The sequence below is a fragment of the Apus apus genome, chromosome 10 (assembly GCF_020740795.1).
Source record: "Apus apus isolate bApuApu2 chromosome 10, bApuApu2.pri.cur, whole genome shotgun sequence".
In the NCBI taxonomy this organism is placed as follows: Eukaryota; Metazoa; Chordata; class Aves; order Apodiformes; family Apodidae; genus Apus; species Apus apus.
Genome location: NC_067291.1, coordinates 1,687,220 through 1,711,686, shown reverse-complemented (window position 1 = coordinate 1,711,686; position 24,467 = coordinate 1,687,220). Strand labels below are relative to the sequence as shown.

At 49.0% G+C, this 24,467-nt stretch overlaps 2 protein-coding genes across 11 annotated transcripts in view; one reads left to right on the top strand and one right to left on the bottom strand.

The window, feature by feature from the left end:
- HCN4 (hyperpolarization activated cyclic nucleotide gated potassium channel 4) overlaps window positions 1–6,008 on the top strand; it is a 108,721-nt gene extending 102,713 nt beyond the window's left edge. The window contains exon 8 of the mRNA XM_051628436.1: window positions 1,616–6,008. Within this exon, the coding sequence (XP_051484396.1) occupies window positions 1,616–3,183 (1,568 nt within the window). The 3' untranslated portion in view covers window positions 3,184–6,008. The remainder of the gene's footprint in view (window positions 1–1,615) is intronic.
- A 12,189-nt stretch (window positions 6,009–18,197) lies between these two features.
- The window catches only part of NEO1 (neogenin 1), a 205,191-nt gene continuing 198,921 nt past the window's right edge, over window positions 18,198–24,467 (bottom strand). For 7 of the 10 annotated variants that reach the window (XM_051628374.1, XM_051628380.1, XM_051628375.1 and 4 more), the window contains 4 exons: window positions 23,013–23,171; window positions 21,455–21,709; window positions 20,727–20,863; window positions 18,198–19,016 (listed from right to left, as the gene is read on the bottom strand). In XM_051628374.1, the coding sequence (XP_051484334.1) occupies window positions 18,933–19,016; window positions 20,727–20,863; window positions 21,455–21,709; window positions 23,013–23,171 (635 nt within the window). In that variant the 3' untranslated portion in view covers window positions 18,198–18,932. Of the gene's footprint in view, window positions 19,017–20,722; window positions 20,864–21,454; window positions 21,710–23,012; window positions 23,172–24,467 lie in introns of all 10 variants that reach the window. The other 3 variants (XM_051628383.1, XM_051628384.1, XM_051628379.1) reach the window with 2 other exon arrangements.

The window sequence follows — 24,467 nt, the reverse complement described above, 5'->3', positions numbered from 1 at the left end:
GAGCAGAGGTTTGCTAATGGCTGCAGGGCCTGAGGATGCATTTGGTTCAGGAGGAGGGTTAATACAGCTATTGATGTGATCCAAAGTGGCTGCTGCCTCATCTAGAGGTTACCCTTCTGCACTCTCCCCCTGAGCCTCAGCCACACAGGAGCTGTGCACAGACACACAACCAGGGGCCAGGTGTGCACAGGCACACACACAGAGACACACAGAGACACACAACCAGGAGCCAGGTGTGCACAGGCACACACACAGACACACACAGAGACACACAACCAGGGGCCAGGTGTGCACAGGCACACACACAGACACACACAGAGACACACAACCAGGGGCCAGGTGTGCACAGGCACACACACAGACACACACAGAGACACACAACCAGGGGCCAGGTGTGCACAGGCACACACACAGACATAAACACACATCTTCCTGGGCTGAACCCTTGAAATCCAGCTTCAATAAACAGCAGTGAAGAGGAAGCCCACAGGCAGGTGCTGTCATCAATTCAAACTGGCATATGTTGTCAGAATAAAGAGCAAGAAAGGCAAGAAGAGGGGTCTAATCCACATGAATTTTGTAAGAAAATCATTCAAATCAGCAAATACCAGCTTCTTCTAAACCAGGGCTGACACAGGTACAGATTCATGTGCTGCTCTGAGAACAGAGAAGCCAGGCTGTTCTGCAGGGAGCCTGCCCGTGTCATGAACCCTCTCCTTTGGGAAGGTGTTTGTGCTCTGGTGAAAGGGCATCACTGGCAGCATCCCACCCCCTGCACTGGATGCTTCTGTCCCTCAGCCCAGGGGAGTGCATCCCTTCAGTGCCAGGTGCACTCTCAGGCCAGACATACTCATTGCACCACATTTTCCAGCCCATTGAAGAGGCAAAGTGCTGAGCTAATATTTTGCTGCAGGCTAGGAAGTCCAGCTGGAACATGAGGTTTGCTAGCCTGCAGTTCCCTTAAAAATGGGGCTAGAAGGGCACAGCCAAGCGAGATGGTAGCTGCAGAATGTCTGAGGGCTCACTCTTTGGCCACCTGAGCTTTTCCAGCATGGAAAGTCCTCCTGTCCCTTATTCACAGAGAAATTACCTTTCAACTAGAAACACATACTTGGCTTAAGAGCGAGCAAGTTGCATGAGGCAGATGAGGAGAAGGAATCTCTGGAAAGTAGCTGGTGGCTCAGGAGTCTTCACTGGACTTAAATTTTTGAGGTTTTCCTTTGCCAATGCAAACAAAATTATAGCTTTTGGCTTTATTCTCAAAAAGAGAATAATGGAAGTTCAGATTATGAGGTTCAAAATGGGAATTTTCCAGATTCATAAGCTTTGCGACCCGTCTGCCACACTTGGCAAACGTTGCTTTGCCGTCTGACTAAGAATATGTGTCCTGTCAGGACCATTTTTGTGGAGCCTTGACATGTGTTGACCATACCACAAAAGCAGAAGGGGTGTTTGTCATCTTGTTGCTGGAGCACAGAGCCTGTACACAGATCCCATAACGACAGTGGAGGGGAGACAGTGCCAACAATCTGAGGGATGTCTGGCCGAAAGCTTTGAGGAAGCCTCCCATGCTTTAACACTTCAGAATGACTCTCTCTCTCTGCTTTCTCTACAGGCAAGAAAAATTCAATTCTACTACATAAAGTCCAGCATGACCTCAATTCGGGTGTTTTCAACTACCAAGAGAATGAGATCATCCAGCAGATAGTGCAGCACGACAGGGAGATGGCACACTGTGCTCACAACGTGCAGGCGGCCGCCGCTGCTGCCGCCGCTGCCGCCTCCACCCCCACCCCTGTCATCTGGACCCCGCTGATCCAGGCACCCCTGCAGGCTGCAGCAGCCACCACTTCTGTTGCCATAGCTCTCACCCACCACCCACGCCTCCCCACTGCCATCTTCCGTCCTCCAGTGTCCGTCCTGGGGTCCTTGGGACAGCAATCCAACCAGACTCCAAGACAGCTGAAAAGGCTTCAGTCTCTCATCCCGTCGACGGGGCCTTCTGCCGTTGGCTCGCCCTCCAGCACTCCATCCCAGCTCCACACCCCAGGAGCAGAGACCCCTTCGTCCTCTTCCTTCCACATCCAGCAGCTCGCAGGATTCTCAGCTGCCGCTGGCTTAGGCCAGTTCCAGGTGGGATCCCCTCCAGGTGGCTCAAGCCAGCCAGCTTTGAGCAGCACATCCTCCGTGGGGATGAGCCAGTTCCAACACGCACCTTCTGGATCACCCTTAGGTACAGCTCAGCCCATGCAGCAGCAGCAGCAGCCCCAAACAGCCCTTTCCAGTAGTGGATTTGGGCACTTCCAGCAAGCCCCAACTAGCTCCCCATCAACATCACTCACCCAACTCTCATCAAACTCACCCCCCAGTCTTCTCAACCAGTTCCAGTCCACCACAAGACCACTGCAGGGAGGACAGTTACAGCAGCTCTCGGGCAATGGGACTTTAGGGGGCATGAATCACTTCCAACCCCCTCCTTCTTCCAACTCTCCATCCTCCAGCCTAAGCCAGCTGGCACAGGCCTCTGGTGGGCCGTCCTCAAGCCTGTGCCAAACACATTCAAGTGCATTAGGATCTTTAACTGGAACGATAGCCCAGCTCCACCAAGAACGGCCACCTTTTGCCTCTATGTCTCCACTCCAACAGTCTGGCGTTGCCTCTCCCTGTTATACCCCTTCTGGCCTTAGCCCTCCCAGTCAGAGCCCAGTGGCAACAAGAACTTTTCAGTGTGGCCCTTCTGGGGCCTCAGGCTCTCACGGATCTCTGCTCCTGCCTCAGACCGCCAGCCCACCTCCGCAGATCCTGCCGTCCAAGGGCGCGCCGCCCTTGCCACCGGGACGCCTGAACCAGGACATCAAGTTGATTTCTGCTTCCCAGCCATCTTTGCCCCAAGAGCTGGCTCAGACACTGAGCCAAAGTTCTCCTCATTCCTCTAGAGAATCTGTTTCCAGCTTCTCTCCTTTTCCTGGTGGAGGTACTGGACTTCTTGGGAAGCCTTGTAGGTCCATTCCTGGGCGTATGACTTTGCCACGTCAGATGTCCTCAGGTTCTTTACCACATCCACTGGTGTTTGGGGCCAGCGCTGCAGGCGCTGCTGCTCTGACTGCTGGTGGGAGGAAAGAATCCATAGTACTCACAGGGGATCTGGAACCTGTCAGATCCAAACTGCCCTCCAATTTGTGAGGACTTCTTCTGAGAGCTGGTTATGTCAGCCTTGCAATTCAGTTCCTGATTAGACTTTCATGAATCATGTTTTCCTTTTCTTTCCCCCCCGCCCCCTCTTTGTTCTCCATTTCTTTTGTTTAGGTTTAACTGTGATTAGAAACAAACAAAAAACCCACACAAAAAAACAACAACAACAAAAAAAGAAGATAACCAGGTATTCTTAGAGCTATAGATTTTTGGTCACTTGATTTTATAGAATATTTTATTACATGGAACAAAAGGATATGAGCAAATTTAATCCAACGAGGTAACGCACAGATAAGGCATGTGCCTGAGCTGGAACATATGAATGATCAGCCATAGAAGCCACCAAAAAAACGTTTTCCTGTTGAGACAAAGATCCAAGGTTGACGTGGGCCATAAAAGGGAACAGACCTGTCAGGGAAAAGGGTCAGGCCTGTAGCTGGTGTTTTTAGGACAGCTCTGGATGGCCTCAGCTTTGCATCATGTTGCACCAGCTGTGAACCTGGCCCTCAGCACCTGGTTATGGGGGGACTTGGATGGCTCACTGTGCACACCAGAAAGTTTCACTTCCTCCCAAGTTTTCTCCTGTGATCAGCAGGTTGCAGAGGAAGCAAGAAGAGGGGTGAGTTTCATTAATGCAGCCCCCCTCTAGCGATTTCAGAAGGGCTGAGTTTGGACTCCATCTGAAGAAGTTAAAGGTGGCCAGGAGATGGACGGGCCTGACTTCAGATGCTTGTCTCTTATTCCACTGATGCTCTAGTGGGAACAAGAAGCAATCCCTTGTAAGTCACGAGGAGGGCAGTGAATATCCCCTCTCTGTTTTTGTAAGTGTCGTGGATGCGGGTTGTGGGAGAAGTCCTGTCTCTGTGCCAACAGGCCAGGAAGCTGGCCTCAGCCAGAAGAAGAGTCTAAGCTTCAACCTCTCCATGGCTTAGAAAGCACGTGTGCTGCCTTCCAGGTTGGAGAGTGCAAAGCAAGGAGAGGGATGAAGAAAGAGGCAGCACTTTAACCTTCCCTCTCTCATTGGAATGTCTCAGTGTCCATGGGCTGGCTGCTTTGAAGAGACCTGAGTAGAAACAGATTGAGAAGTGGGGTGCAGTCTCCCCAGCCCTCTTCCTCCTTAGCCCAGGGGAGTTTGAGCTTTGAGGCACCAAGGGTAGTACCCAACCGAGAATCCTCCAGATTTGCAACTATCTTTGTATCATTAAACCAGATTAGAACAGAAATTTCTCATGGTCCATGCCATGGTCCATGCTTCTCCTCTGATGGGGGATCTGAAATCGTTTGCTTGATTTCACCAGCAATAACAAGCCTGCACCTGGTGGGCTTTGCTCTCGCCCTGCAGCTGCAGCATCACTGGACACATCTGGGGCCTGGCAGGTACCTTCAGCTGGATTGTTTGGGCTCCCCTGATTTAAGGCAAAGTGGGATGAAGACAGTAAGGGGCTATTGGGTGCACACAGCACTGAGAAGCCACAGCCTTTAGCTCTAGAGTAAATGTCTCCTTTTCATTTACTTCAGTCCTTCCTTCCCCTTTGGTTTTTCCTTAGGCCAAGAGGTGTCTCCAGCCACCTCACTGTGAGAGGTGCTCAACTTTTCTAACACATTAGAAACACATGTCCAGCCTCCCTCAGTTTCCAGCTCTCCAGCCCTCAGAGGGAAGGCAGGACTTCATGCAGCAGTGCCAAAAAACTTGTTATTATCCCAGTAACGATACAGGTCCATGTAACTCCTTCTTTTACCTCCTCCCACCCCAACTCTCTCCCAAAACAGTGGCTGACAGTTGTTTTTTATACCGAATCGTTTGCAAAACTCTTGACATGTGCCTGTATCTTGAATGTTGCTGCAAGCATTCCTGGGCACTCCTGCTTCAACGTGCTTTGGTGGCTCAGAATTCAGATGTTATCAGCTTGGTCTTCCTTAAAGGGTCAGGGGAACTCTAGAAATGTTTTTTCTACTAGCTACATACAACTATCTATGTGTGAGTGTGTGTGGTGGGAGGGGTGCATGTGTGTGTGTGTGTATAGATTTTATATATATATATATATACACACATGCTTTTATATATATAGTAAACAGTTATACACATCTGTAGTCTATTTATGCACATCTGTAAGTGCACACACACACACACATTTCTATATATGTATCTCCTAGTTTTAAAACCCATGTCAGTTTTGATCCTCCTGTAGGACTGATTGGCAGGTGAGAATTATGATATATAGATCCTGCTTTTCCAAATATGTACAGGTTCATCTTGAAACAGAATCACTTGACGGAATCGAAGCAGCCTCACAGACCCTCCCGTGTGTTCAAAGGTATGAGGCAGTTCCTAGAAGGAAGACTCACAATATCCTTTTAAGTTTTGTAGTTGTTTAAGCAACCTTTTTTCCCCATGTGCTAGAGGGCCCCTAGAATGAGCATCTCAAGAGGTTGGGAGCTAAGCTCTTTGGGTCTGGGGCATCTAAATATCAGCAGGTGGGAAAGGTCTTCAGCCCAGCAATGCCAAGCCCTCGTGGATGACTGTCCTGTGACTGCTGCATTGGTACTTGAATCTCAACAAGCCCTGTGGACACTCAGACAAGCAGAGGTGCACAGAACACCCCGAGGGCTGTCTCTGGTAGACACATGTTCCATCCACCAGTCTGGTGATCATCCTTCTTCATTTGGGTTCCTTTGCTTTCTTTTTCACAGGGGTATTGTTTGATTTTCCAGTTCTTAGCAGTGCTGTAGCCAATATTGAGTTATACCAACTGGACCCCAGTCAACACTAGGCTTGTCTCAGTAGGTGGAACTATATTTATTATTACTATTGTTATTTTTTGGTTTATTTGGGGGGGGGGGGAGGGGGGAGGGAAGAGTTATAGGAGTGGGGTTTGCAATATAAAACACACAATAAAAACCTTAGTAAATAAAAGTGTGAAAACCCATCCCTCTGACTTGCTGTCTGCTTTAAGTGTTGAACTTCAGGCAATGTGAGATGAGGTTTGAAGAAGAAAAAAATACTTGGGTGGCATTTCAGTCCTCTCTTTCTTGTTGAACACAGAAGACACAGGGTTTTGTCTCACTCCCTGGCTGTATTTTCCTGATGTCTTTGGAGCTTTAATAGTGAATTTACCTGCTGCCTCATCTTCACCTGACATGTTCTTGTAGGAAGTGGGTATTAAGCCATTGAGAGTAAAAGTTTAATAGTTTTGCCTATCATTCAGTTTTTAACAGTACAAAGGATAAGTCTGGTTTTGCAAATGTGTGCATGAAAATCCTTCACATTCATGGCAGGTACAGAAACTCCACCTGACTCTGTGATCCTTGGAGAAGAGCCACAGGAGCCACCTTAACAACTTGGAATAGGGAATATCACAGACAGCAGAGGAAAAATGGGAGAACAGAAGTAGCTGTTTCAAGGTCTCAGACTAAGCCGGATGCCAAGGTCAGGACCTGGTGTATTTAAGGAAGGTAAAATTAGCCTCAACTCTCAGTTTTCATTTCACTCCTGTGAGACCCTCTTTGAGTCGTTGTCCAAACCCACTCTAGGACATATGCATAAAATTGATGATTTGGGTCAGTAGCTCACGCGGAGCTTGATGTCCTCATGGCCTTTCTTCCTAGCCATGAAAACACAGGGCAAAGCATTCCCAGCTGCTGGAGTGTGTCCTATGGCCTGGGGTAGTGAGGTGTATCACACAGTCACAGAAAGGTCTGGGTTGGAAGGGACCTTAAAGATCATACAGTCCCAGCCCCCCTGCGTGGGCAGGGACACCTCCCACCAGCCCAGGTTGCTCCAAGCCCCATCCAACCTGCCCTTCAACACTGTCGGGGATGGGGCAGCCACAGCTTCCCTGGGCAACCTGGGCCAGGCTCTCACCACCCTCACACTCCAGAATTCCCTCCTCATGTCTCACCTAAATCTCTCCCAGTTTTAATCCCTTCCCCCTTGTCCCCTCACTACAAGCCATGTCCAAAGTCCTTCCCTCTGCCACAAGTTGCAGAAGGATGGGCAGGACTGGAGGATCTCATGGCCTTGCTGAGGGCAGAGCAAATCATGAGGTCCTCATGACAACCATGGTACCAGAGGAGTCAGGGACAGCTTAGCTACTGGAGTCTGAACTTTCAGCACAGCTAGTAGCCATGTCTCTGCCTTAGGCAGATCAGGATTGCACAGACAGCTTCTCCCTGACCAAAGTAAAGCCCTGGCTCTACTCTCCAGAGAAGCCAGAAGCAGCCCCATCAGTGGTAGAAAAACCCACCATAATGGATCTGACACCATCTGCCCCTTGGGTCTGCACCAGCCCCACAAAGAAACCAATGGATGGCACCAATGAATGGCTGAAGGGCACCCAAATCCCCATGGGACTGGAGACAAGGGTGGGAGGGGGAGGCAGATGAGGGCACAAACAAAATGTTCATATCCTCAGGTGGAGGAGTGAACGGAAAACTGCCCAGCCCAGCCCAGCTCTGCCAGCAGGACCTTGCTGGGGCAAGGGGTCAGAGTAGGAATATTGCTCCCAGGGAAGGAGCAAAGGTGTGTAGCTGAGAGAGTTGGAGTCCAGGGAGGGAAAAGAAAGGGATCAGGGTCGGGTCCCTGACACCCCTGGCAGGGAGGTGCTGGGGATGATGCTTGGACTGAAAGGCTGACCAGGAGTTCCTGCTTCCTGTAGGCAAGGGCAGCGTTACAGCTCCACAGCCAGAGGCAGCTGCTGCTGGCACCAGCATGGGCCCAGCACCTGGTGAGGCAGGATCATTCCTCTGGAAGGTAATAATCCCTGCCCAGCTCTGGTGGGTGGCAGCCACCTCTCCAAGGCCCTGAGAGGTCCAGCTGGGGCATCAGTACTATGGGAGTCCCAGGAGAAGGGAGGAAAGGGGCCAACCCATGCCAAGACCCTGGGAACCAAGTGCCAATGCTCTGCTCCAGTGCTCAACCCCTCTGCCAGTGCTGCAGAGAGCCAGACAAGGCTGATGGCTGCAGGGAGTAAAAGCCCAGGAACTGGGGTGTACTAGCATGAAGAAGAGGTTCATCTTTGCTGGTGTCACTTCAACACCATAGACTCCTTCCCCATCCACCATTACCCCCCTGTGGGCAATATCCAACCCCTCCATCCCTGGCCAAGGTGACTGGTGGCCTGTGAGTAGAGATGGGGGTGGCTCTTCCCCACTACTGAACTGAAGCTGGGCTCAATAGTTGCCCTCAGCAGCAGGGAAGAGAAGCAGGGCAGGGAAAGATGCAGGCTGGGTTTGCCCTCAGGAATCCCAGGTTGTTTTGCAGCTGCTTTGCATCAGCTGTCCAGTTCCTTGGTCACATTTCTCCCTTTCCCCACACAGAGACATGCTCAGGTTGTGATGCCAGCTTTTGTGTGTGCATGTGGCCCCTCAGCCAGGGTGTGACCAGCAGCTGATTTGGTTTCTAAGCTCAAGCCCACACTCAGAAACCTGCAGAAAAGAAATCACACCATGTAGGCACATTGTGAGCAATTCTACCCCTCTGTGGAGGGGTGTAGGTTTATCTAACCCCTGCTTTTCTGGTAAGAGGAAACTAACTGGAGAAGCTGGGACATACCAAGGTCCTGGGCCAGAGCTACCCCTGAGGACTGCCTGATTTTCAACACAGACCATCTGTGCTGAAGTCTGAGGCCTCAAGGGGTTTCCCTGTTGAAAGTGCTAAAGTGCTGTGCTGGGAGCCCCAGGACATGCACAGTGATGCTGTATGTGAACTGCCTTCTACAGGTGCCACCCTCTCTGATGACCCTCAGCAGCACCTCGGTGAAGCTGTGAGGGAGCTGAGGCTCTAGCCTGCCTAGGGCTGTGCTGCCACCAGAGCCAGCACAGTGCTGGGGCCTTGCCAATGTCCCTGCTCCTGCCTGTCTGGGCTCCCAGCAAACCCAGGGGATTGCTGTCTGGATTGACAAGGTGTCTTCATATTCCCTCACTGTCTGCATCCTCCCTTTTGAGAAAAATGGGGTGAATGTTAACACAAGTGTATGCACATTGTTTTTTGTCACATCATTTGCAGAGGCCTCGGATATTTTCTCTCACTAATTCCAGCACACTGAGCCCCTCTTGGACTTTATTTAGGCTCTGATTTTAATGGAGCTGAATACAGTGCCATCTACTATTGGGAAATTAAGGGAAGAAAATCCTAACTTGGTTCTGCCACTTAGAAATGCAGGGAAGTAGATTGATTTTCTTTGAAGAAGGCACTGCAAACCAGCTGCCTTTCAGCCTCCAGTGACCCGCTGACCCTAATCACCAGCACTGACTGTTCTGCTCAAGCTCACTTTTTAGCAGGCACCTGATTAGAAAAGGCATTGACTGAAGTCTCTCAGAAGAGGTTGATGCTCTTTTGTTTTAACAGAGGAGAACTGACAGCTCGGTAGGTTAAAATGGGAGCTATTGCCTAGGAGATGCCAGGCCCTTTGTAGGACTTCCACGGAGTGACCTCTTGTTGGCACGGGCACTGCAGGACCCAGCTCTCCTGCCCTGTGTGCCAGGCTGGCCACATCCTCCAGAAATCCCACCACCAAGGCAGCCACACTCCACTGGGAAGGGGATGGGAACTGCAGGGTCCTGCAGAGCTAGGCAGGAAGGTATTAACAGCATGTCCCAGAGCCACATGTCTAAACACCTTCCCCTCTCTGGGGAGCTGCTCTCTCTGACTGTGCTGCAAATTAGAAAGCTCTTCAGGGTCATTTTTCCCCTCTTTTATTTGATTTTTTAGACACCTGCTTCCATCAGCTGTGGGGGGCATGGCTGGGGCTCCCCCACACGTGGCTCACAGCAGCTCCCCAGCTCACTCTGGCTGTCAGAGCCAGCATGCAGGGCTGGGGGGGTGGCTCATGGGAGGCCATGGCCAGTTGCCCTCCCCAGACACAGTGCTGGCTCTCAGGTGTCCCCTCTACCCGTGCTGGCCTCCTGCTGTGGCCAGAGGACACTGTCAGCTCCAGGCCTGTGCATGCCCATCACTGTCACCTCATCTCTGCACAGCACTGACGTGCTGCTCCTCCGTGCTCTGTGGGCCAGCACAGCCCCTGGGGTGGCTCACCAGGGAGCAGAGGAGCTGGAGATGGGAGCTGCTCTTTGCTGTTGTTGATGCTCCAGTTGGCCCAGCTGCCTCACCATCCTGGAAACAGCCACCTGGGAGAAAGGAATTCATCCCTACCACCCATGTCCTGGCACTTTTGGAGCAAACCCTCCAGAGTCAGAAGGGCCTAGCAGACTTGGGAGTCACTTCTTGCTCTTAGTAGGAATAGAAAGATGGAGGACAGGGCACCAGTGCTGCTCCTTTTTAGGCATTTCTGCTTACCTCCCCAGGAGCAGCCTGAATGCATTGCCAGGAACACAGGAACCTGTGGCCAGCATGGAGAGGGAAGGGGACACAGTGTTGGGGGAAGCACATTGCTGGCCTGAACCACATCTGTAGCTCATGGCTGTGCTGCTGGGCAGGAACAGGGTCCCTGATGGATTGATTATTAACCTTTTTCCTGGTGCCTTAGGACCCTCTTGCAGCTCATGGTTTGTGGCAAAGGTTTAGTGTCAGGACAACTTGTTCTTTCATGTCACTGTAAACCCTGTGTCCCTGGAAGGGCTGTGGCAACTGAGGACCTGCCCTGGATGCTTAACCTGTAGCTCTACTATGAAGGCTCCAGTGTGAGGCCATAGAGCCATGGTGAGGGTACCTGTCCCCTGGGATTAACAGGAAGACCTGGAGGCATTTGTGCATGGACACAACATTTTTTTTTTTTTTCCCCTCCCTGCCTCCAGCAAAATGGTCTCCAAAATCACAGGGTTTGGCTCAAGTAGTATGAATTTGGTTCAAGTGGTATGAAAACAGGCAGAGGGAAGCCTTGGGGACTCAGGAGTCCATGAGTCACAAGCACCAGGGACTCAGAATCCACCTCTGGTTTGCCATGAAGCTGTTTGCTTGCTGGGTTTTATTAGCTCTCAGTGGCTCATGGCATGGTCTCACACAGCACCTGAAGCAACCCTGGATCAAAAGGCCTATCCCCACTCCAACCTTCATCCCATTTGATCTCCCTTGTCCTCCACTGCTGCCCAGCACCCGTTTCATAGAATCATCCTGGTTGGATGGATGGATCCCCCTACCATAACCTAATTCACCTGTTCAGGGCTTCAATCCAGGCCTGCCTGCAAAACAAAGCCCATAAGCAGCCCCCAGGCGTGAGCAGCTTTGGGTCAGGCACTTGGGTTAATGCATTTCAGCTGGGAAAGGGCCATGTCCTGGACATGGGAAACACCTGGGAAGGGGAGGGACAAAGGGGCAGGTGTTAGCCCTGCTCATCACAGCCCTCAGCTCCTCACAACCTTCAGCTCCTCACAGCAAGTAGAAGGCTCCTTCATGCTTGGCTAGGTAAGATAGGTGGTGGGGATTTGGGGGTGGTTCCCTATCTGAAGCCCACTTTTTGGAGGGTTCTCCTAGTTCCTGGTGGCTGGGAGTAACAGTGGGGGAAAGGGCTGAGCTCTGGCTCTGTGCTCCTAGTCAATACTGGGGACTCTGTCCCTCCTGGCTATGTCTGCTCTCCACTTTGAGGTGCCCTGGGGACGTGGTTGGAGTGAAAGGGTCTGGAAGGTGCCATGTGCTGCAGTGTGTTGGTGTCTGGGCTGTGTGCCCTGTCCTTTGGGTCCCCTCAGTGCCAGCAGGTCTGGGGCTAGGCCTGGGTAGTAATCTGGGCTGCAGACACCATTCCTCCCCCAGCCCTGTGTCCAGGGGTTCTTTGTCTTCTTGGCTTGTCGTATCTCTGCAGCAACATGGTTTTTCCCCCCTTCCAACCCAGCTGATAGCAATCCCCCTCAGGCTGAGGTGCTGCAGCTCACCTGTGTGTGCCTGAGCCCATGGCAGCTTTTGGCTGCTGGAGCTCATGGAACAACAGTGCCAGGGGCTGGATGAAGTGCTGCAGGTCAGGTGAGGGAACCTGGGCAGGCTGGGCTGGGAGGAGCCAGCCTGGTTGTCTGTGCTGGCACCCAGAGCTGGGCAAGGAAGGAGAGCAAATGCTGCAGGCATCAGGGAGGGAATGCAGCTGAGGGGAGGCCCTGGGAAGTGTCTCCTTGTGTGGCTGTGCCTGGTCTTTGGAGCATGGGAGTGTGGTGAGGGCCATAGGCCTCTTCAAAAGAGGCTGGAGAAATGCAGTAACCTTTGGTTTGCTCCAGAGGAGCAAGGGCAGCCAGGCAGAGACAGAAGGAGATAAAGGGAGAGGCCCCAGGCCAGGGAGGGCAAGATATGGTCCAGCTGCTGTACCTGCTCCCCAGGTGCAGCAGGGCCTGGAGTGTTCTGGAGGTGGCTCTTCCTGGGGCACAGCAGTGGCATCCCCACAGGACAACATGGGGACAGCCCTTCAGATTGAGGGGTGCTGGCAGAGGGTTTATGGATAGTGCTGGGGAGTGGTATAGAGCCCCTGGGGAAAGTTTCCCTGGTGGCTGCTTATTGCCAGTACATCAGTGTGTGAGCTACTCTAGGGGATCCAATCCAGGGGGTTGGATTAGATGATCTCCAGAGGTACCTTCCAACCCCTAACATTCTGTGGTTCTGTAGTATCCTACTCCAGTGACAGAGGTTTGTGTTTTGGTTTGGTTTTTTATCACGAGGCTCCAAGTCCTTACTGCAGATAGTGAGGAGATGGATAAGGAGCAGTGTGAGCCCAGGGCTGTGCTTGTAAAGCAGCACAGCAGCAGTGAGGAAACCCCTGTGTGGGTGGGAAGCCACCCTGGTCTCAGCAGCAGAGCTTGGCCAGATGAAGTGGATGCTGTTCCCATGGTGACAGTGCCCACGGAGGAGGAACGGGGCCTGGTGTTTTCCTCACGTACAAGGATGCTGGGATCAGGGAGGACACAGGGTGGGACAGGGCTGTCAGGCACAGCCATCCCTGGTTTCCCTGTTTCCCAGGGAAACCCCTCCCAGGTTCTCCCTGGCCAGGGCAGTGTGTACATATGACCATGGCTGGGCTCTGCGGAGCCCAAGGACTAACCCTGGCTCCTGCATCCTCCCCCCCAGATGGTGCTGCAGCCCCAGAGGCTGGTGCCCCACCACCCTGGTCCCCCTGTCCTGCTGTGAGATGGGACCTGGGTGTCTGCTTGTGCTGTCCCTGGGGAGACTGAGCTCTGCCAGCAAACTCATGCTCCCTATGAAAGGGTCCTAAGGTGGGGTCTGAAGTCAGGTCAGGGCCTTCCTACACACGTTGCTGAATGTCCTGGCAACCCTGCCAGCTGGGGACAGTGACTGAGGTTACAAAGGGGGTTGCTGTTTCTTTTCCCCCTCAGGTTTGCAGCCCAGGACCTCACCCCATCCTTGCAGAGTGCAGAAATGACAGGAGGTGGAGGCACTGCCAGCCAGCCTGATATGAAAGAAGGGGAAAAGGGACACAGCAAAACCTCCAGGCAGAGGAGCCTGCAGCAGTCCAGTGGATGCTTTTCCCTCCCTGGTGCCTGCCAAGGGTGAGTACTGCTGGTCTGGATTAAGTTAATGTGCAGTGATTTTATTGTGACATCTCCAGCAGATATTAGGAAGAAGTTCTTCACTGTCAGGGTGGTGAGGAGCTGGAGTAGGTTGCCCAGGGAGGTTGTTGATGCCCCATCCCTTGAGGTTTTTAAGGCCAGGTTGCATGAGGATTTGTGCAACCTAGTCTACTGGTTCCCTGCTTATGGTGGGGGTGTTGGATCTAGATTATTTTTGAGGTCCCTTCCAACCTTAACAATTTTATGATTCTGTGTCTCATGTAATTCTCTCAGCCTTTGCAGCAATGGGGTTGCTGCAGGAAGTGTAGCCAGGGCTGTCCTGTGTCTGGCTCAGGTGGTGAGGATTTGCAGGTATTAGAGCAGTGCTGCATCATGTCTGCAAGGCTGGCAGTGGTAGTGCTGGTGCTTTTGTGTGTTGAACAAAGGGCTGTGGTTAAACTGTCTTGGTGGCAGCCCCTATGGGCAGAGCACCCTGCAGCATCCCCTTAGCCAGTGGTTGTTTGGTGGCTGACTGAGGGTGGGATGCCCTGAGATAGGAGGCAGTTCTGTTTTCCAACCTGGCTAAGAAATTATCCAGGAAAATTAGTGTTTGCTCTAAATGAGAAGTCCTATGGGAGCTGGCTGTCTTGGCCATTGTCCCTACAGACAGGAAGGGCAGGAGGAAAAGCAGTGAGTGCTGGAAGAGGATGGGAAATGGGAGCTGACATTGGGAAGTAACTAGAACAAGTTGATTCTCATTTACTAAAGGATAGGGAACAGGTTCTTGTCCTAGTGCAGCTGCTACCAGCCCTGCCTGTGGGGGGAAAGGAGCCAGGTACCTCTGCTTGTGGGGAGTCCAGCTCAGAGAGCCTCTCAGCTGGTGCAGATCACAGCAAGGTGACCCAGCAGCACTCAGAGTAGGCTGAATCCTTCTTTGCTCCCCCTCACTGGATTCTGGTTTGTTTCCCTGGCAGTCTGTCATGCTCAGGCTTTTCCAAAGGTAGGTGTGCTGGCTACAGGTGCTTCCTTTTGCCACCCTTCACTCTTACCCTAGTGTTCTTCTTACCACTTCCCCACGTTGTGCCCTGCCAAGGGTTGGCTTTCCTTTTCCAAACCTGCTGGTCCTATCTGCTGCCTCTGCCCCTGTCAGCCCTGCACGTTTGCTTGCCAGCATGGTTGGTCCCTTAACTTTCAGGCTGTCCATCACACTGGAGAGCTGGCAGGCTTCTTTGGAGGCAGGAATTTTGCTGTGTCTGCTTATGGAAGATTAGTAGCACAGCTCAGCTGGAGACTTTTCTGAGAGTCACAGAGGCTGCATGTGTGTGTGGGAGGGGGAGACAGGGAACCTGGCTGGGGTTGGAAGCCACAGGGCTATCCAGGAAAGCCAGAGCTAAGCATGGAGAAGTAGTTTGCTGAATGGGGTCTTTATTGCGATGCTGGTAAGAAGAAAGCAGCAGTAGCGTTAGTATCTTTAACCTGGGTTTGAAGAGAAACAATGTGTTCTCCCAGGGGCTGCAAAAATGATGTGGCCTTGCAGCTTTGTTTACCAGCAAGTCATCGCTGCCCTCTAGTGTCCCTGTCCTGCACTGCCAGGGCTTAAGTCCCAGCGGGAATTCTGTCTACCTGGCTTAAAATGGTTCCTTTAGATAAACACCTCATAAAACTGTCACTTTTTCATCTAGCTTGATCTGCAAAGCAAATAGCCCGGCCAGCTATCTGCTCTGACTAATGGAGCAAGAAACAGCCTTTTGCTTTTACAGCTGGAGGTTTAGGAAGGAGAGGGCAGGGTGGTTTTTCTTCTTGCTGTAGCCAAAGCTCTGCCTTGTCTGCAGCTCAGCTGTGCCTTGTGACACTCCCACTTTGGGATTAATGCCTCTGCTCTCCCCATTTCTCCTCTCCTGTACAGAGACATTCACACCATCCACCCATCCTAGCCCCTGAGCAGCTGCAGGGGCAGGGCATCCCCTCAGGAGCATTTTGGGGTCCAGTTCCTACCCGAGACCTTGGAGTGGTTGCACAAGTTCATGAGCAAACAGGCTCTGACCAGCAAAATAAGGGGCTGTGGGTGAGGAGCACGGGGTGCAAAACAAGGCAGTAGCTTGTGTTGCTGTTCACAGAGGTCAGGATGAGGCCTGGTCTGCTGCTCCAAGAACGTGGGGCACCAGGAAGTGGTTGGCTTGAGAGAAAAGACCATGATCAGTGTGAGTCTCTAGTTTTGAGTCTGGAGTTACCATGAGGGCAGCAATAAGGTTATCAAATGCTGTGCTTGAATCCACAGACAGAAAGTGCTATATTCCAAGAATGATATGGTTATTTTTCAGTGATTCACTAGTTAAATGTACTTTGACTGATTTGAAACTCTTCTGCTGCTTGCTTGTCAGAAGGTGATGCTTCTGCTATTGAGCTCTGAAATGGAGGGGTTAGCCAGGACACCATGTGCTCAGGGTCTGCACAGAGATGATCTGGGGAATAAAAGCTCCTCTTCCTTTTCTGGAGGGCACAACCTAGCAAACCACAACTAAAAAGGGACAAGTCAAATTCCAAACCTGGTTACCATTCTGATTAATAAAGCCAACAAGGCAGATGAATAATTAAGAAGACAACAAACTCTCCAAGCAGACCAGAACTTGATTGGATTAAAAAAAGTGTATTGGGGGTCCAATACAAAATAATAAACATGAAGTTATTAAAAAAAAGCCATAGAGTATACAGCAAATACTACAGAAAAACAAAAAAATTGTACAGAAAGGCAGACGTCTACAGCAGTCCTCAAAATCATTCTACATGAGAATCATAAAACAATATACAGGTTTGGTTTCTTTTCCCCAAATGTCTCTGAGGGAAGCTGCCACTTAACAGCTTGACTATGACACTACAAGGATACACAATGTTCCAAATTTAAAATCACAGGATATGTAAGAAAACGTAGCATTAAAAGGTGAAAAAAGTGCAATACAGATTGTACACTGAATTGAATAAATGTTTTTCTTTTTTTTTTTCTCTTTTAGTTTAACCTTAAAAAACCAACTTTGAACAGTTGTTTAATCATTAAAAATATTCCCCTTCCCCAAATTCAATGACAATATTAACATTGATGGTGTTATACATAAGTAATATTCACAAAGACCCACCAGCTAAGAATACTGCAGATGTATGATGGTATTTCTTTGGGTACAGGTAAAAAATAGGCAAAGGAAAACATACACCCCCCACTCCTTTCAGGACAGGGGCTGTACTTTAATATTTAAATACATATTCTGTAGCTTATTTTGCCCTGAATTGTATTTGTATTAAAAGTCCAAAATCAATTCTCCAGGTGGCCCATGGTGCTCCTGTTTGATTCCCTCTCCTCCCTCAAATAATAAATAGACCCAGCAAATGTCCTAGAAATGACAAGACAAAGAGTCCAGGAAAAGAAAGGAAGTGGAACTACACTCCAAACCCCTCCTGCTCTCCAGGGTGATTCATTGGCTCTCCCTTCTCTCAGTGACAGGGACTAGGAAAATGGGCCCAGAGCTTTTGTCACATGGATAAAATATATTAAAAAGCAAGTTTTTACATTAACTTTTAACCAGATGACAGTATTTCCTCTCCCTGTTCCAACAGGTGCAGCCACATCAGGCAGAGGAGCTGTGGCCCCTGAACCACCCCTGACCTGCATGTCCTCCATCCTTACTGCTGAGATCCCACATCCAACAGCTCAGAAGGAACAGATTCTAGAGCTGAATCGTAAGTTTTGATTTTCCTTTCATCTTAAAAGTGAAATTGCACATGAGGTCATCAGGCAGCTGGGTATTGTTTGTTCTTCTTGGTTTAACTAAGATACAGTCCCTCTTTTTTGCCATCCCCCTCAGAGCATGGCAGAGCCAGGCAATCATACAAGGAGAAAACAAAATGCCTTTTCCTTCCCCTCATACAGGAGTCACCTTTTAACTTCCTTTCCAGACAGATAAGTGAACAGCACCTGAGTCACTAATACTGGTTTTTCTTTTCAAATGGTTTCAAAAGTGTAAAAAAATACATTTTTGCCTTGCTTATGTCTCTGAAGAATCCTGAAGAGAAGGATTCTTGTTTAAAGGGTCTGGGCTAGAGAAATTGGACTGGGCTTGGGGTTTTTGCTGAAGGATCCTGTGGACATCCAGTGTCCCCAGAAGTATGACATGGCATGAGAAGAGTCCCACAGCTCTGCCTCTGGGGGTGCAGGTAGCTCAGCCTCCCCCCAGCAGAGCCAGCTTTAAACTGAACAACAACAAAAGAGAGCACTGGGGCCAAAGCAAGCTGTGGTGTCACCTGAACATAAGGAACCCTACTTCACAGGGAGTTAATGGGTCTAAATGAGACTCTCACTGGGATTCAGTGACCAGAGACACAGAATGCTGAACTTACAAGGAAGGATGTTACAGAAGATGCTTTCATTTTCTTCAGTCTTTTAAGTTGATGTCAAAAGACAGAAAAACAAGAATGATGAACCCCCCCCTGGATCCCCCTCCCCTTCCCCATCTACTTTTCCCCCCCACTCAAAATATTGAAACGGCACAAAAAGCGACAAACAAGCCTTTCAAATTACATTTCAATTCAAACAGACTGGTAATCTCACAGTGATGAGAGGAGAAAGTCAGGCTTTTAATAATTATAATATAAAAAATAATAATAATAAAAAAAGCTTACAAAGAGCAGTGCAGCATCCCAAAAGGCCATGGATTAACTGCCAGAAGGGGACGTAATTATACGCAGAGTAAGAAACCAAAACAACCCACGCTGGCAATGAATTTCCATACACAATAGAACAAGCAGTCAAATGTCAGTCTAGGCTGTGGAAAACAACAGTTTCTCTTTTTTTTTTTTTTTCCTGATTACAGTATTTTTTTTTTCCTTTTTATAAAAAAAGATAAAATAAAAACACAAATTAAAATTGTACATAAATGCCAATGTCCAACACTGAAAAGGCAGGGTAATCACACCACTGAGACAAAACCTGACCAGAAAAAAAACCAAACAACCACCATGAAGTCCACTTTTATTTTCCTCTTGTCTGGATGCTGGATTTGCAGCCTGATCTGTCCCATCCTGCATGGTCTCAGCAGGGAAATGGAATTCAACTTGGCAATGACTTCATTGCAGGAAGATGACAAGAAAGGTCATCTCTTCTTGACCAGCTGTGGCACAGATGCACTGGTTGGTTCATTTGCTTTCTGTGTATTTTCCTTTATTTTTTTTTTTTCTTCTCTGTACAATTCCTTGTGTTCCAAGGCTGAGTCCCAAGACTTGTGAAACCCTTTGGAGTCATCTCCTGGTGAAGGTGGTCATGCTGTAGTGATGGCATTAAGGTCCTTCATAAGTCCTTCCAGGTGGGCCATCTCTTTGGTCAGCTCATCCGGTTCGTAATTCTGTGGGAGATGGAGAAAGTCAGTGACAAGGTGACTTCTTTTTTTAAAGAGGGACAGAATAAGAAGAAGAAATAGTGATTCTGGTGTAAATTGTGACCCTGACACATGAATAAGCAGAAGCAGATTTATCAACAGTTACAGGAATCAGTAACTTGAAACAACTCTCTATTTAAGGACAGATCTTCTTGCAATGGTGACTCATAGTTCCACTGGTTTTTTAAGCCTGTGATCATCTTATCTCTTCTCCTTGTATCAATTCCTGCTTCAAGATAACAGCTTCCTTTGAACCAAAGTAGGTATTTTAGAAATATCTTCCCAGCTTAGCTGGAAAAAAAAGGTCAAAGGAATCAGTTCACTAAAGCTGTTTTGAGAATCATTATGCTTGCTAAAAGTCACACTCCAGTTTCAGCCTCAGTTGTCTAGCTCCATCTACATGGCATTGATAACAGATTTATGCCTGTTTGTGTGTGCAGGGAGACACCATGAACTAATTCACCTCAAAACCTTTGCTGAGCTGACCAAGTCTTTCCCAGACCTCCTGGCCAGTCTAATATTAAAGCTACTGCTGAGCTGATTATGTACCATAAAACTGGAGTGAGTCCTTCCAGAGAGGAGCCCTCCCCCCTCACTGCCTTTGCTTCTAGATCCATTTTCTTTTAAATGTTTCATTTAAACAGCCACGAAGGCAGCAGGCATTTCCAGGTTAGCACAAGCAACCTAGATTAAACCAAAAAAGTCCTCTCTGTCCTGTGTCTGACACATTATCTACTGAATATTGACAACGATAAACAGTGAGCTGGAAGTGCTCAGACTCATTCCTACAGGATTCCATAAAAAAGCAGAAACAATTCAAATCACTCTCTTATCCTAGTATTTAAAACTCAATGTAACTCATACTTAAGTGTGCTGTGGTGACTTTGCATTGTACTCATATATTAATGGCTATATTTGAATACTACAACTGTGTTGATGACTAAACTGGTGAGTGTATTTTTGGTACCAACCCCAAAAAAAGAATCAAGTAGGAGTGACAACTAGAAAGAAGGATAAAAGTGCACCAAATGCAGCATGCATGCCATTTCTAGACCAATGCATACAGAAATAAAATCAAGTTGGTGACAAAAACCATGTCACAAAGGGAAAGGACAATCAGGAAAAAAATAATTAAAAATAAGCATTTCCTGTAGCAGGAATAAATAGTAAACACAGTAATAACCTCCTGACTTGCAATTTGAAAGGAAAACAGCTCTTGCAGTGCCTGACTGGTGATGGCCTGGCAGGAAGAAGCACTGAGCATGAGTCTGGAAAGGAAATCTCAGAGAAAATTCCTCTGTGTTCAGCAAACAGCCTCAGTTCAGCCAAAATGTTGTGGCAGGTTTTTCAGTGTTTGCCTGAGTGGGCCTTCTGGACTGGAGCAGGTGGAAGCACTGACCTCTTTTGTGTACCTGGAATGAAGGCATGCTCTTAATTAAGTGTCAGATGTAGAAGGCCCTACTAGAGCTTGCAATTGAGGTGTTTGTTCTCTGAATCTGCTGCCTCGTGCAGCAGGTTCTTGCACCGGGTGTGTGTTGTTCCACTTGGTGGAAGTCAGAACCTTTGACAGCCTCAGTGTAGCCCTTCCTGCAGCTCCCCAGTGTCCTATAGAGAGAGAGCCACCAGGGTCTGGTGGGCACTGCCAAAGAAAGGCACTGGCAGTGTGGGAGTACCTACGCTTTCCGAGTCCTCCAGCATCCTGGTGGTCTCCTGCACGTCAGGGGCACTGGGAACCACCACGGGCATCGGAGGGCGAGTCCTTCCCAAGGTCCCAATGGATGCAGTCTTCACCGAGTGAACAGGATGGTTGGGAGCTTGAAACAAATTGGTACATGGTTATGCCTCAGCTCATTAGTTCTGCTGCCTGTTCAGAAAGCTCTTGGAAGGAGGAGAATCAAAAGGATTCTATTAGAGAAAAATGAATGCTGCAAATTCGGGAGTGCTGAATGGAAACGTTTGCCTGTTTTATCATAGAATCATGGACTGGTTTGGGTTGGAAGGGACGTTAAAGCTCATCCAGATCCAGCCCCCTGCATGGGCAGGGACACCTCCCACCAGCCCAGGTTGCTCCAAGCCCTATCCAACCTGCCCTTCAACACTGCCAGGGATGGGGCAGCCACAGCTTCCCTGGGCAACCTGGGCCAGGCTCTCACCACCCTCACAGGGAAGAATTCCCTCCTCATGTCTCACCTCAATCTCCCCTCTTCCAGTTTTCATCCATTCCCCCTTGGTCCTGGATTATTGATTTACGTAACATAAAAGGGCCTTGAAAAATATACCAACATAAATCACTCTTGATTAATTTCCTTAGATGCCCAATTCTACCTCCCCATCAAGCAGCTCCTCTCATTCTTAAAATCTCCTTTCTCTTTTTGGCAAGTGTGTCCTCCCAGTTCCCCACTCACCTTGCTGGGTCAGTAAGGGTGTGCTTGGCAGGGCAGGGTCATAGGTGGGACCAGTTGGTGGCACTGCTGGCACTGCAAAACTCTTCAGTGGGTGGGAAGGACGGACATGGGCTGTGGGGAGGTTCTGAGCTGAGTCCTCTTCTTGGGAGTTGGTCAAGTAAGATCCTGTGGAGCTTTCAGGATCCTGGTGCTCAGCACATGCCTGAGAGGAGGAAGCTGGCATGGTGTCTGTGCTGGGGGTGTTTCGAACAGATTCTGCAACAGACAGAAAAAAAGCAGGTTATTTTCTTTAACCTTCTCTGGGGTCAGATGGGAACCAAGCAGTGAGGTTGGAAGCACCTTTCCAGGATGGCTCTTGTAAGTGAAGAAGTGAATTCACAGATTAACTGTGTAGCAAACACCACCAGTTCGGGGTGACTGGCCCGTTTTAAGGTGAACAGCAGCAAGTGGCTAATAACAAAAAAATAAGCCAGAGAACTGAGTGACTGTACCAAGAACCAGTTTTGCCCTGAAACAGGTACATGTAGTAAGACCTCAGATAAACAGTAGGGAACACAAAGCTTCCTTCCCACTTTACCCTTGAGTGTTCCCCAGTGCTGACACTCTTAAGCAGGTACACACATGAAGCACATCTCACTGTGGTGCACACAGAAGGGGCACACTGTTTTTTTTCTGAGTGAGACTTGGAATCCTTTGACTTGCAGAAAGCCAAACTGAAATCACAGGCTTCCGTTGTCTGATCTAAGAGCACAATGAGATGGCATCTTGAATTTAGGGCATTGTCATCCTACTATGAGCACATGCAGGAAATGACCTGGATCGTGAGAGCTGCCACTGCAGCAGGACACACACAACAAGGGCAACCTCTGCCTCTAACATCTCACCTGCCTTGGATTTGCAGCCTCATGAACTGCTTTCATAAAGAAACAGGGCACCACACAGTTGGCTGTGACACCTTCATTAAAATGTAGACCTTAAGAAGCTCAGAATTCAGTTCCTCTCAAGATGCTTCCTATATGCAATTCAGCAATACTGTTATTTCAGAATTTTTCTGAGTACTGGAGACATTACCAAAGCCATTGCAAATGATGGTGCTTCAAATCTGTAAATGCTGCATAAAAATCCCCACAATTTTCTGTGTGCTTCAGGAAGATGAACTGATGTCAGCCCTCAGTAGCCAAGGCTGGACTTCTGTCCTCTTGGTTTTAAAAACAATTAATTGGGAAAAAAGTTATAACATTAAACAGCTCCAACTAGGTTTAATCTGATACTTCAGATCTGAAGGCTTTAGAAGAAGGAATCTTCCTACTTGGAAGTTGTACATAAACCATTAAGCCTCTTTTTCCAAGGACATGACCATGTATCTCAAGGATGAATATCTGATCTACACAAGAAACTGTTTACAGAGAACTCAACCTCTCAAGGGTTGATCTGCCCTTAAACCCCCTGCTCTGCCTCTCACTGAACACCCCAGTGACCAAGCTCCAGGCTTGGACTGCCACATGTTTCACTCATTGTTCCATGACAAGCAAAATCCACCTGCTCATTGGTATCTCACCTGTGGAATTGGCCCTGTCTGAATGGGACATGGATGTGCCAATGGGCCACGGGCTGACCTGGTGATGGAGATAGCTGCGGGTTGGAGAAGCCAGGCTGCCGGAGTGGAAATGGTGGTGAGGGTTATCAAGGGAATGGATGGGATGAGCACTAATCACAGCTGTGGATGAACACAAGACAGAAAAATGCTTAACACACAGACATGCAGGGGCACTGAAACATCCCTCCCAGCCCTCCCATCTCCCCCAGAGCCACCGAGGACGGCAGCCAGCTCAGCAGACCAGCAGTGAGACCAAGATAACTTGTTTCATTCTCTGACTCTGCTGCAGCACTTCAGCTCCCACAACACCTCCAAAAGAGGCAGAACTCTTAATTTTCTTATGCAAAAAGGGCACTTCTCTTGGCTCTGTCTTTCAAGCTTGCTGTTGCACTTCAGACCAATGAAAAGTTCAGCTCCTTTTAGAAATTCCACTGTGCTATAGATGTCAGCCCTGAAACAGGAGACACATGGGCTCAGATCCCAAATTAACTTCTGGCTGTTACTGAATTTGTTTACATTGTAACCAAAAGTGGCATCTTTGGTTCATTAAATAATGCAAGACAAATGCTAAGGGTAGGACATGACACCAAAGGCTGCATTCATCCCTTGGCGCAGCCTCAGCAAAGCTCTGCTCAGTACACTCAAACCAAAAGCCTCTTTTTCTCTTTTCCTCCCTTCTTTTTATCTTGCTGTTTTGTTCTGGTTTTTTTTCCTGTTTGTGAGACATGTTTTATAATTAATGTAAATCATCCTTTTCCCTCACTCTTTTGTGCCAACAGCAAAACTCTCACTACTCCCCAGCTGGGAGGAAGAGCACGTGCAGAATTTAGCTCTTCCAGTCAGACTCAAATACTGAATTGTCTAAAACCATGCAAAAAAAACCCATCTCAACACAGAAAGCAGGAGGGAAAAGGTACCACTAGCACCATAAAGGGAAAAAAACAGCTTGGTTGGTTATTTTCTTTTGAAGCTTTTGTGGAAATTCTCCAGATGTGCTGCCTCTTGAAGCGACTTCCCGAGGACGACGCGAGGCACAAATCCATCGTTAAGATGGTGAGTTCAGTTCAGACTCCTCACTTTGATGTGTGTGTGGTTTGAACCCAGAGGCTGACTAAACACATCTGAACCCTCTGACTTCCTCATTTCCTGGAAAACAGCTTGTCAGCAGGCAGGGTATGGGAATTCACCAGGGAAGGCAACATACCTGGACATTTTCAGCTGGTGGGAATACACAGTTTCTCTCTCCCACTGAGTTATGACACAGGAAGCTGGCATAATTATCAACCTCTTGTAAATGAAGAGTAACTAAACTCTAAGACTGAGCCATCAGTAGGTTCTAGATTGAAGTCCTGGGAGATGGCTGTCAAGAGGATGTGAGAAGTCAGATATTCTCACTAAAAGCTTCAAGCAAGATTT